Here is a 13969-nt window from a genome sequence, read left to right on the forward strand (position 1 = left end):
AAAGCTGGAGCCAATCCAAAGTTGAGGCTGCCTGTCAAAGGGCTTTCAACGCTCTAAGGACAAAAAATACACACACACACACACACACACACACACACACACACACACACACACACACACACACACACACACACACACACACACACACACACACACACACACACACACACACACACACACACACACACACACACACACACACACACACACACACACACACACAGTCCAACATTATTCTTGTGTGAACACTGTCACAGTGTGTGAAGAGGATAGAACACCTGTGAGAAGTGTAATCATGCAAAGTCCACACAGGAAAGCTTTTGCTGCTTTGAGCCCGGGAAGTCGCTGCTGTGCTTTCAATCACGCCGTCTAAATTGTTATTTAACATGCGCACCAGGCAGACACACACTCACAGACGGATGCAGGAAAAAAGAAGTTGTTGTATAAAAACTTTATTCTCAAATCTTCAAAATAGTTGATAAAGTGTCAGTCTCTTTGACAACAGGTTATGAGGCTGCATTCACATATCGTATACTCGCAATATGTGTTCCTCTCTCAGGCATTGAACAAAATAGTGGATTGCAAACATTGCAATAGAATCACAATTGAATTGGAGCGTCCATATGTGTCCCTATTCCAATTCCACTTAGAAGTGGTTCTCCTCGTCTAGACAGACATGGGGTGTCTCTTTAGGGCCGGAAATGTCATGACAAAGCTCAGTTGTTTCAAACGCAGTTATAGATTATGGTATATTAATATTATCATGAGCTGCTCTTTCACAGGAACACTGTGGAACACTGTCTTGAAAAGAACTGACAACAGCTCCATGTTTACGAAAAAATTTAATATTATAACGTGCAAAAGTCTTGGCCCACACCTTCCTTTGTTTTTACACAATACAATACATTGAACGGTATGCATGTATAACATAGAATTAGTGAGCCCAAAATGATCATGGGTGTCAATATTAACGTAGTATTCGTCAAATTTGATTAAAAAAAGAATATGCTCACACTGTAGGCAGGAACATACCTGGGTCACTGTCAACAGTTTTTGATAGCAAAAATGACTCTCAGATGGTAAGCACTATAAATATATTGCATTCACATTTTTTCACTTAACACTTCATATTAAGGGCATACTAATAACTTATTTATATAAATCCGGATTAGCATGGCTTAAATTGCACCTAATAGTGACCGAATCTGGAAAATTACAAGTTGTTAATAACACTGTATTAATGAGTGTGTTTATACATCATTAGTAGCTACTTGTAAACAGTTTTATAAACCATTAAAAAGAGCACAGCCTTATTATAAACAAAAATATTAAAACAAAATTAAAACTTAATTCTGGTGAGGACCTGGATAAATATGCAGGCTCAAAATTAAATACATAAATACATATTTAAATAATTACTTAAAAGTGTCACAATGATTTATGATTTTTGGGGCGAGGGGGGCGGCATGGGGCTGGAGCCTATCCCAGATGCACTCGGGTGGAAGGCAATTCCTGGACCAGTCGCCACCTCTTCGCAGGGCCAACACAGACAGACAGACAGACAGCCATTTACACTTAAATACATATGTTTTATAAAGTAAGTTGCTATTTTATTAAATGTAAAATAAATGTAATGATTTAACTAGTTATTTCAATGTCTCATTCATTGTTTGATCTTGGCTTTAATTTTTTTTATTTAATTACTTAAATCTTTATTTAATGATTATTTAATTATTTTTACGAACCTGTGCCTTAGTGCAGCCACAGGTTGATAAATAAGTTAAATCAGTACACCATTAAATACTTAATTAAATTGTCAACTACTTCATTAAATCATGAAATAATTAATTAAATCATGAAATCAATAATTACATTATTACCAAATTAATACATATTGAAGTAATTACTAAACTATTGAAATAATTAAATACGAAAATTAAATGATGACATAATTAAATGTACTCTTGCAAATTTGACAACACATGTATCTATTTCTACTTTTTAATCCACTTTCAGCATGTTACATCACATCTTACACATTATTATAATTATACTATTTCATGATACATTTAAATTATTTTTCAAAGATGTATTTCTTAATTTGATTTTTATTATTTATTTAATTGTGTACCATTTGACCATCTATAGATACATGTGCATTTATTTTTTTACTGTTTTAACTACGATGGCAGATGTGTTCACCAACCAAAATGATGGGAAAAAAAACAAACAAGTAGCATAATAACGAAAACAGAAGGACAAAAATAGCAGTACAGCTTTGGTCTGTTCGCTACATAGTGACTTTCCAGTTATATACAGTCATTATGGCATCGCTAAAACATTTATAATTGTGACCCAAGACTTTTGCACAGCAGCGTAGTATAATTAACCTCATGTCCATTTCCATCACTGTAGTATTGTTGTCATTATTATTCACATGAAACAGAACAGTATCCAGTGTTCCTGTGCAGCATCGCTCATTCCAATCATTTTAGGTGGATTATAATAGCACTAAAAAAGTTGTATTTCTTTCCATAAACAAGATGTTGTTCCAACCCACATCGTTGATCATATGAAGTACAGCATATTTAATACTTTTTTGTCTTAAACAAACTCTTCATAAAAAATAGATTTCTGTACAAAAATGTATTTTCTGTTGCAACTTCAAGTTGAGCAGCACATCACAATGGAGACAAAAAGGAGAGTAATGGTGAGGATGATAATGATGGTGATGGTGATGGTGCTAGCGACGGTGATGATAGTGCCGGTGAGCACTGCTGACCTCCTTTTAAAAAAAAGATACATCTTTGTGGGGTTTGTTGAAACAATACTGTTATAAATCCACTTCACACGAACAAGAAATACATTATTTTAGTGTATGCAGTCCCCATCTGCACAAAGTGTGTATCAACAAAGTGAAGCACAAGTTCAACTGCCTGAGAAATGCCTTCAAATAAAGTATTGGAACAAAACAAAACCTACAACGCAACATAGTCTTATTGTGAACGCTCAGAAATGCAAAGAAAACAATTGACAATAGTTTTTTCCATCATAGCATATCACAATAATCTCCATCTTCCCTGTGCCCACTGGTGGTCTTATAGAGTGGAACCTGTGGAACGGTGATAACGTGTAAAGTCTATGCATATTTTGCTTTTTCCTTTGACTATTTGACAATTATTCTGAAAGGACCAGCCACAAGGTGCGTTATAAGACAAATAATCATGCGAGAACAGAAGAATAAGATTTCACACGGGAGGTTGAACACATGCATTAATTCAAAGGTGTCAAACTGGTTTTTATTGAAGCTCCCTTTGGAGGGCCACTTATAACAGTCAATAATATATGACTATAAGTAATTTACCTCATGATATTGTTACACAATTGCCTATGGATTTAATTATTATATATTTTTTAGGGCTGTCAAACGATTCAAAATGTTTAATCACCATTAATCACATTTTGTTCACAGTTAACTCAAGATTAATCACTATTAATAGCAGATGATATATTTTTTCTTTCTTTAATCATTTAAGAGTGTACCCTAGACAGATCATTTTCAAGTTTTAACACCATGAATTGACAATTAATTTACTTTAATGAAATGTGTTTTAAACATTATGCTTTTTAAACAGCTCAACACAAAAAGGACAAACAACATTTAATGACAATTTTTAAAAAAATGCCTGCTGTGCGTTGGTGTCTTGCCAGATGTTGTATTTTGCAGAAATACATAATTTGTATTCCTGCTTTAGGAGCACTTGCATTCAGAGAAGTAACATGTTTAGATACAAGTTTCATTCAGTAATAACACCAAATGTGGATTGTTACAATCATGCTGTGATTGTTAAAGATGTTAGGTAATGTAAAATGTGATATTTTTATCTGAATAAATGCTTCTGATATTGTGTACATTACATGTTGTACAAGTTGGTCTTCATATTGCTGCATGACAATGTTTTAACCTTCTCTATTTAATAATAAATAATTCAGCCTGTTAAAAATTATGTAATTGAGGGCTCAACCAGAACATGTTATAAACTAATGTACACAATATTTCAGCCCGCCAGCATTTATTTAGGTGCACTTAATAACATTAGAAAACATATTTGACAAAGCATGATCGTAATGTAAGGCATTTTATTTTGTTAATGTAGTTAAACCGGATGTATAGCGTAGCGCTTTTATTTTGAAGACGGGAACGTGTTTGTTTTGAGAAAGTGTCTTGACATGTTTTGATGTCGGATCGACTGTTTGCAAGAAAAATGTCTCCTTTCGACTTCCTGTCGACCGCATTTCATTTCTGTTGAGCTTTTATGTCAACTTACTTATTAAATCAGTCACAGTAACAATCTAAATATTATGTTATCACTGCACCTTAACTGTAATCTAAACACGCCTCTCAAAGACGCGCACGGAAGGCATTTACTGCAGTGATGTTGTCTCTTCGCACGGCGAAACATACTTCTTTCTTGTCGGGAGAACAACTTGCCATGGCTTTGAACCTGATTTTCCAAAAGGTAAACAACTTTCCTTTGTCCATTTCTGCTAGCTTGTGGCTCATCAGTAGCAAGTGAACTGCAGCCAAGTTCTACGGCACGGCCCGAGGGTCAAAAAGGGCGCGTGTGCGTTAATCGGCCGTTAAAAAAAATGAATGCCGTTATTGAAATTGATAGTTAACGCGTTATTATCACGTTAACTTTGACAGTCTTAATATTTTTCTACTTAAAATGTAAAAATAACTGGCAGCTCAGTCGTCAGAGTTTAACTGTAAAATGTGGTGTGGTTATTTTTTATTATTATTTTTTATTTACAGCATTTTACTGTAAATGGAAAAAACTGTTGCCAATTGTTTCTATGATAATTTTTACAATGTACAGTAAGGACAGGATTCATATGGCCCCATTCCTGGGTAGATCTTGTGTGAGAGGAAGAAGGGGAGTTAACTACCTCTTTTTGTTTATTATGTATATTTTCTGCTGGATCTACTCTCTATTTTATGCTGCCCTTTTTTTTGCTGCAGGTGTTACATATACTGTAATATTGTACATGGTAATTGGGATGTTTTATATATTGTTTATATTATATAAAAATATAATAGTATATCAGTATATATTATATAATGTATACATCATATGTAAATATTATTATTTATATGTCATATTTTATATTGCTACGATGGTCCATTTTTAGTCTACTTTATACCTGCATTATCCTTTCCACACTTTGTAACTGAGCTACTGTGTGGAACAATTTCCCTTGTGGCTCAATAAAGTTTGTCTAAGTCTAAGTTTAATCATTTGGCAATTCAGTCTGCTGAAAATGATGGAAAGCGCCATTCTACATAGTGACGCTGTGTTCAAAGTTAGGATTGCCATAAAACACATTCTAAGCCATTTAACACTATACTGCCATCTAGCGGCTAAAGTGGATAGTGCACCCCTCAATTTGTCCCACCTCATGTGTCAGGTAAACTGTGACGAATGGGCCATGTTAATCCCCTTAGTACTGTACAATTTAATGGATAACTTGCTTTGAAATCAGAAGTCAACCAGAAAATACTTTATTTTATATGAACAAAAAATATTTGGGATGTATGATAATGTAATAGATGTCACATTATTTAATAATATTTAATTTGAAAAGTTGTGCAATTGTGAGTATTTCTTTCCGCCACAATGTCTGGAAACATTGAATAGATTTAGATAATGTACTTTATTGATGCATATTATATTTCCAGGCTTTCACGGGCCATTGAATATGATGTGGCGGGCCAGGTGTGGCCCAAGGGCCTTGAGTTTGATGCCTATATTATAATGGAGTCAATAGGCTCCATCTGTTGGAAAATTACATTAACTAGATTGTCCTGCATGAGCAGAACATCTTATAAGAACATGAGGAATTAAAATGAGCATATGCGGAAAAACAGATCAGCAATGGCCTTCTTTTACAGCCAAATACTTATCTTGTGTGTGCCCAATAACTAATATTGCAACTACTCCATCCGTCCATAGCGTTTACTACTTTTCCTGGTAAGGGTGACAACAACGGCTGGAGCCTATCCCAGCCATCTCTGCATTACGGTGAGCCGCACATTCAGTTGGAACAGCTCCCACAATGGCAGTACAATAATCAACAATGTGAACCACAACACCATCAATGGCTCTACAACAACTCTTCTGCTTCCATTAGCCAAATTAGCAGCAGAAAATAAGAAGCTAGCCAAGTTAGTGAAAGGTAAACATTCCTCTCTTTCATTAAATTCCATTTTGTTTACTCGTTCTGCATGGCCGCTTTTTGCCTGTAATGACTTCTGATGTCGGCTGCAGGCTGGAGACCATATTACGGCACCAGCAACCTTTTGAGGACACACAAACACACACACACGCACACACACACATAGTGCGCTCACTGTGCATTTAGTTCAATTCTTGCCCAAATGTAACCTCTTGCAGTGCAACTCTAATAACTGCATGGCAGGATAAACAGGACTATAATAAAAAGTGTCAATTTTGGTGTTCGGGCACACTTAGAGATCAGTGGCGTGCCATTAGCAGTTAAAATTAGACCTTTTAGTGCGGGACCCTCACAGCCTTCTAATCTCAGGTCCTATTATGCCCTCTTGGCTCATTGGGAAATCTAAAATGATATAATTAGATCAATTTAATGGGTGCACATGCACACCAGCATAAACCAAACAACACACTAAAATATTTTGTGACAAGCTGTTCTTTAGTTCTTGTTCTTGAACTGCTACACCACATACACTACAAGTCTTTTTAATCAACTTTCCTACGTTAGGGAAATTTACAGGAGGGGAAGGGATTCATATGGATCTCGCGTGAGAGGAAGAGGGGGGCTTAATCATTTTGCAACGCAGTCTGCTGAAAATGATGGAAAGCACCACGCTGCATACCAACTGACGCTGTGGTCAAATTTGGAATTGCTACACAACACATTTCATGAGTTAGGTAAACCGCGAACAGTCAGACAATATGCTTTCTGTTCATTTGCAATTATTAAAATTAATACTCATTTATTCAAACATTTCAGGGTAAATTAACAGTTGTTCAATGTTTTTTTATTTAATTTGATCTTTTTTTAAAAATGGTTTCGAGCAAATGCATATCTTGTTTGTGTGAACTGGATTTTGTAATGTATTGTTTGCAAGCTCATGACAGAGGTCTGAAGGTGAACTATTTAAACAGCAACTATAGAGATGAAGACATGGTAAACAGTGGAACCTATAAAGTCAAGATTTTGGGGAAAAATATGATTCTAAAGTTACTCAAAGAAACCACAAGACTTGGGGTGCAGCAGTTTGAGAAAAAATAAATAAATAAAAATGCAATCTTGCTAAGATAACTTCAACTACATTTAAAGGCAACATATAATTACATTTTAGTTCTGTGAGAGATATACTAAACATAAAGACAGAAGTGAAGACGCACAAAATACTGCAAGGAAAACTGCACTTTTTTAATAATTTTTTTTTGGCAAGAACACACGTCTTTCCATTTTCTGTGCATTTAAAAAAATAAAAACTGCTTGTAAGAGGCGGCTCACCGGTTCATATACATGCTGCAAATATGTATGTAATTTACCAACAAGCTCTTTACAATGTAATACTTACAATATTTTGGTCATTTTAAGCATCACTAACTTTTTTCCTCGGTCCATTGATTTCAGAAAGCCCATAGCAGTACTACTTACTACTTCCGTCAACCACAAGAGCAAAGAGAGCACTTCCTATGTTTGCTACCACTAATGGCAGACTTCATGAGAGCCTTGGAGCATTATCATGTAGCACTTTTGCCAAACGTTTCAAATAAGAATATAAAACAGTGACTTAAAATTTCCAATCTTTTTTTATTTATTTTCCTTTTTCTTTTCTTCCTTACAATTTCCACTCTCACTGGGATGTCGACTGATGGCTGTATCTTTCAGCACATGTGCTCTCCTTACAGTGGCGAATTTAGAGGAATCCTCACTCCTCAAATTAAAATAAATACTTCCTAGCGATGTTGCGATGGTCTTATGGTGTGGGACTCCCCCTTTCCTGCATTGGTGTTGCAGTTTTCCACTATTTAGTATGTACAGAAAAGGGAAAGACAAATGTTCTTGTTTCACTTAGAGATTGTGGACAATGAGCAATTAATAACAACAAAAAATCAGTTTTCCTTTAATGTAAAGCAGCGACCCAAATTGTTAATGAACACACCGAATGAAATATTTTGAGAACACATTTCTTAATCATTTTGACAATTCTCGTTTACTGCAAATAAACACTTGAATTTAGTATCCCATACAATTTGCAGTTCAATATTGTAAACTACTGGTTCACGCCCAATTAAAAAAATGAACTGTAAAACCTTCCACCGCCTTTATTTTGTCTTGCTGTCTTAATTGAGCACCTGGAATCGAATCACTTTTAATCGGTGAATGGTTTTAATCGGTTATCATCAGTCACTTGAAAGAGCTGTTAAAAAGACTCGACTCGTTCGTGAAAATTACTTATTTAACCGTGAAGACCAACTGAAGAGATATGATGTCGCCTCAAACAGATCAGTAATTATAATATAATTATTTCATATACAGTGGGGAAGGGATTCATATGGCCCCAGTCCTGGGTGGATCTTGCGTGGGGTGGGGGTAATTTTGCAATGCAGTCTGCTGAAAATTATGGAAAGTGCCACTCTACATAGCAGGTCAATGTTGGGATTGCCACAAAACATTTTAAGATATGCAACAGTCTACTATCTGGCGGTTAAAGTAGATAGTGACACCCCCCCCCCCCCCCCCCATGTGTCATGTTTCATGTGTCAGGTAAACATTAATGAATTATGAATCCTCTTCCTACTGTAAGCAGCATTCCAATTATAGATTGTGTTAAACATTAGAGGTTCCACTGTTTTCAGGTGGGTTTTCCTAGCATAAAATAGGAAGTGACTCTTCAGAGAGCCAATTATATTCATGACTCACTCATGCCAGGTAAATAATTGAAAATCAAAACAATTATTTCTTGCAGCCAGTTTGGAAAACTCAGCTTTTTAATCTTATCTTGCCTCAAATTGATCGGGATGGCACAAAAAGCAGTAAAGAGGTAATTGTACTATTTAGTGATGAAAGGGTGTGCTCTTTAAAAGGGTGTGTTGGGTGGACAAAGTGAATTTAAAGATGTGAAATGGGTGACGCATGAGAGTGGTTGGGGACATTAAAAATGCATCTTTTGAAAGACGATGTTTCTGAAAACTTCTACTGTCTACTACTGCGTGGAATTCATGAGTTCACACTGAGATATACGATGTCATCTTAATGTGAAGCATCACACTGTGTGCTGTCTAGGAGACTTTAGTAGCAGGGTTCAGTATGAGCTTCCAGATCATTAACAACAACGGCGCCAATATGACACACAAGAAGGCCGGAGGTCCACAGGTAAACTCATCACAACGTTCTGGGTGGCGTAGAGCGTTGTCACGGCAACAAAACAAACAGGGATGTTAAATATAAATGTGTATATACAAACACTCTGTAACCCTGTATTAGCCATCATTTAGTCAACGTTTTTTTTTTTTTTTTTAAGATAGAAGCTTTGAATAAAATGTTCTTAATTTGAAGGACTTTTTTTCCAAACCCGTTTCTTACCCCCAAAATTATTTTTTTTCACACCCCAGTCAGAAAAACACACTAAGTGCAAAATTTGTGCGGTTTAAGAGTCTGTATAAAGTTTATACTTGGGCAGTCCCAGCAGCAGCGGATTGGGAAGTCCCATTGGGCCACTGGGTTTTGAACATAAGTTCATCAATATCTTCACTGAAGAAAAATGCCAGAAGAGACAATTTGCCTCTGTTTCCATAGCAACCTGGCCTTGTCTCTCATTCCCAGTTCACAAACAGAGAAGCTCCTCCGTCCATTTGTCTAAAGTCAACTTTATGGCTGGATGATACAAATATCACCTGGCTGATATCCTCTTCTTCCACCCGACATGTAGACGTTTCCATCCTGGGTGGACAATTCTGACAGCTTATTGCCTCCAGGTGTCCTCTAGTTCAACCAACAAGCACGGAATTCTGGCGAGTCCAAGTATGGACTGTTTGATAGTGTTTGACAGGTCTTTGGAAACCTCACAATTGTGTGCAGCATCTCAGTAACGTGGATTTCTGCTTGAGCATAGTCTGACTGCTGCTAGAGCAGAATTTGTTGTCTTGGGACTTTTTTTAGGTGTTTAGTCGTTAAGCTGTTTTTTCATAGGAGCTGCAAGAGGGCTGGTTTACAGGTCCAGGATCATGGGAGTGAGTGAAGAATATCCAACTTGACTTTTGGCCTAAGGCGGACTACACCTTGGACTGGGCAATTTCAATGTATTAAGCGGGACAAGCTATGTTAAACACGACAATATGGAACATTGATGGCTTCGCCTCATTTGTTGCCAGATACTGCAGCAATGCATAGGCTTGTGATTATCTCCTTTTAACAAATGGAAACCTCCCAATTGTCTACTCCAAGGACCAAGTCATCTCTAGATTTAGTCGATTTAGGTTTCAATGTACTTAAGTACAAAAAAGGTTATGTAAGTTACGGTTAAATCCAACTTTAGTCCTGTATAACTGATCCTTGTGCCTAGTGATGGAGCCAGCAAGCCTTGTATTACTACTGTACTTATATGGTAATCGGATTGGGGGAAAGGTATCAAAAGGCCATTGGTGCAGTTTATACTTTTCTATGTTGGAAGTTAGGAAACCTCTGCCTGTGTTTCCTTCACATCTAGACCCCCCTGACAAATTAACTAACTTTTCAATGACATCACTGTCTGCTCCCACTATTGCCTGTCGGATGGAGGGAGAGACTGTGGATCCTCATGTTGGGAGGGAGCAGAGGCACATTACTATGCAGTGTATGCTGACCAGCATGCCACCACACAGACTGCTCCGGTGTCATTCATGAGTTTGTTTGTTTGTCCTGTTGGTTTAAACCACAACGCAGATAGCCATGTCAAACTGCACAACTGCCTTTTTTAAGGTAGCAGTAGGTGTGATGGACTATACCACAGTGCATACTGTGTTGAGTGTGGTGTCGAATCGCACGGCCTTAGCCTCGGTGGGCTTCATGTTAGTGTCGTACATCGGGTTTTCGAATGATGCTTGGCCATTGGTGTTTTCATGGCCCACGTAGCCATTGAACTGGACCTTGGGACGGGTTCTGAAATTGACAAACATGGGGTTATTGCGCATATTATTTCTTTTCACAAAAGTGAATACACCTCTCACATCTTAGCAACAATGTTTATTATAGTACATATTCTCATAGGACATCCATTCATTTTCTACTGCGTGCCCCCTCTCGGGGTAGCAGGGGGGCTGGAGCCTATCCCAGCTGCACTAGGACAGTAGGCAGGGTACACCCTAAACAAGTCGTCACCTCATGGCAGAGCCAACACAGATACAACATTCACTCACATTCACACATTAGAATAATTTCAATACTATTTAAATGAAACATGGATATACTTAGAGCACAGCCTGTGTAACAGGACATATTTATCATCATTGTTTTGGTAGAGTCATGGTCTTGGGCTGCATGAGTGCTAGCAGCTAGACAGCAACGAAGAGCTCTGGTTCATTGAAGGGGACATGAATTCATGAATGTTTTTTTCTCCTTTTATTATTGTAATATATTAAAGGGCATAATCCAGTTAGAACTGGAGGTATCCATACCAAATACGGTGGAACCTCTAATGTCAGATACCTCTGAAATGTTGGAATTCAGAATTTGACCAACATAAAAGGCAGTAGTAAGCCTCTGGTGGCAGAAAACTTCAGCGATTGAAAGTCGGTACTCAGGTGTACCAGTTTTCAGTACTGTTCTGTGTGTTCATGTGTTAATCAATCAATCAATCAATGTTTATTTATATAGCCCTAAATCACAAGTGTCTCAAAGGGCTGTTAATAAACGTTTAATACCTATAATCATTTTTAAAATTTAACATTCAACAGTGAGCTGATAACTGTGCTGGCCAGTAGTTATATGTAGTTAAAAAAAAAAAAAAACGTTGCTGTCTTCTACTTTGAAGTCTCATTTACAAGTATTGTAGACTTTGCATGCAGTTGCAATTCCAAGACAATATATGTATTACACACTTGCTGTTTTATTTAACATGCATCTTAGTTGTAGTTTTCATTACAATTAGGAGGCGTTACAATTGCCATGTAAAATCACTAATGTTAATCAGTAGCATCTATATGGCAAAGCCGATGAGCATCGAGCTAGTGCATTTTTGAAAAGTGGACCTTTACTTTACGTTTGAGCGTCTTATATTAGGGCGTAACGTCAAGGGCAAAAAAGGTATCAAAATATTGTACCGCTTAATTAAACATGAATCAATACCTGCTAGTACTGGGTTTTTGTTTTATTTTTCATCTATACATAGTGCAAGCAATAGTGTGCAATATCTATTACATATTAATCATTTGTAGTTTTTCATTATGTTTTACTTGTGTTACTGTATGTAAAAATCTACACCGCAATCACATAAGTTCCCCATTGTGGGAAATATGAAAGTCTATCCTATTTTAAAGTTTCCAATTCAGAGCTCACTCAACTTTAGTAAATAAGGACACTTGTAATATCCATCCATCCATTTTCTACCGTTTGTCCCATATATTTAAAATAATCTTAAAAATTACAGTAGCTGCAACAGTATCGTTTGTTTACATTATCCATCCATCTGTCCATTTCCAACCGCTTGTCCCTTTCGGGGTTGCGGTGGGGCTGAAGCCTATTCCCACTGCACTTGGACGGAAGGCGGGATACACCCTGGACAAGTCGCTACCTCATAGCAGGGCCAACATAGAATGAAAACATTCACATTCACATTCACACACTAGGGCCAATTTAGGGTTGCCTATTAACCTATCCCCATTGCATGTCTTTGGAAGGCTGAAATGGAATTATAAAATGTGATTTTATTCAATCTTAGAGGTTCCACTGCGTATGTGAAGTCAATGTGCAATGGCATTTTGACAGGAACTGACCAAGCGTATAAAGGGACTGGGAAAAAATTCCAGTTGAGCCAATTAGTAAATGCTAAAATCTTACCTTTTACCTTTGGCGGATAGTCATTTTGAAGACTTTAACTCAACAAACCCTCTCATACTGTATAGTATATTGGTGGTATACAGTAAGTGATGGTTGACATTTGACTGCAAAAGTACCAGTACCAAGAGAATTCAAGGATGCATAGAATTTATTAGATATTTTATTAAAAGTTATGTATCATGGTGGAGAGCCTGATGGGGAGGAGGTGTCATGTTAAAGTCTACAAACTTCTTGCCTCAGTGGTTTATAGCTGCCAAGTACCCATCTGCTCGTCATGTGTGAACATGCATGACTGTTTCTATAATCCTCAAATAGTTTGACTTCTAACAAATCATTAAAATCATGTCATTATGGAAGGAGGACTGCAAGAAACAAAGTGAAAGTATGTGGACAGACAACTGACTATTGTCTTTGTTGTCGATTATGGATAATCACGACCTATGATCCTTCACTAATAACTAATAACTTTCCTACAGCTCTGTGGAACTATGGTATTCTGTGGCTCAATTTTGACTGTGACCTCATTAAGTGGGTGTATACTCTATATGTGCGCACACACTGTTAAAATCCAACCCCAGTGAGCAACAATGCTTACCTTATGGCCTAAACTGATTACTGTACACAAGCACACAACAAAGACTCCCCTGCATGGCAGTAGTTCAAGTCACTGCATTAGCTTCTGTTTGTGGCTCAGTGTGCAATACTTTAATTTTATTGCCAGGATGAAAAACCGCACATGTAATTGCTTTGACAGTATTATAGGGTCTGCACAGACATATAGGCCAAAGCAGGACAAACTGCAGCAGACAGACTCTCACTCTTGGCTTTCATTAAAAACACTTTGCAGTAAAATGCAAAGATAAAACACTGTACT

The 13969-nt window shown here is 37.1% G+C and overlaps 1 protein-coding gene across 1 annotated transcript in view; it reads right to left on the reverse strand.

Moving 5' to 3' along the window:
- Window positions 1–463: 463 nt before the first annotated feature.
- The window catches only part of LOC133630056 (CUB and sushi domain-containing protein 1-like), a 426532-nt gene continuing 413026 nt past the window's right edge, over window positions 464–13969 (reverse strand). The window contains exon 67 of the mRNA XM_062021303.1: window positions 464–11199. Coding sequence (XP_061877287.1) covers window positions 11040–11199 — 160 coding nt within the window. The 3' untranslated portion in view covers window positions 464–11039. The remainder of the gene's footprint in view (window positions 11200–13969) is intronic.

The sequence above is a fragment of the Entelurus aequoreus genome, linkage group LG02, assembly GCF_033978785.1.
Source record: "Entelurus aequoreus isolate RoL-2023_Sb linkage group LG02, RoL_Eaeq_v1.1, whole genome shotgun sequence".
Lineage (NCBI taxonomy): Eukaryota > Metazoa > Chordata > Actinopteri > Syngnathiformes > Syngnathidae > Entelurus > Entelurus aequoreus.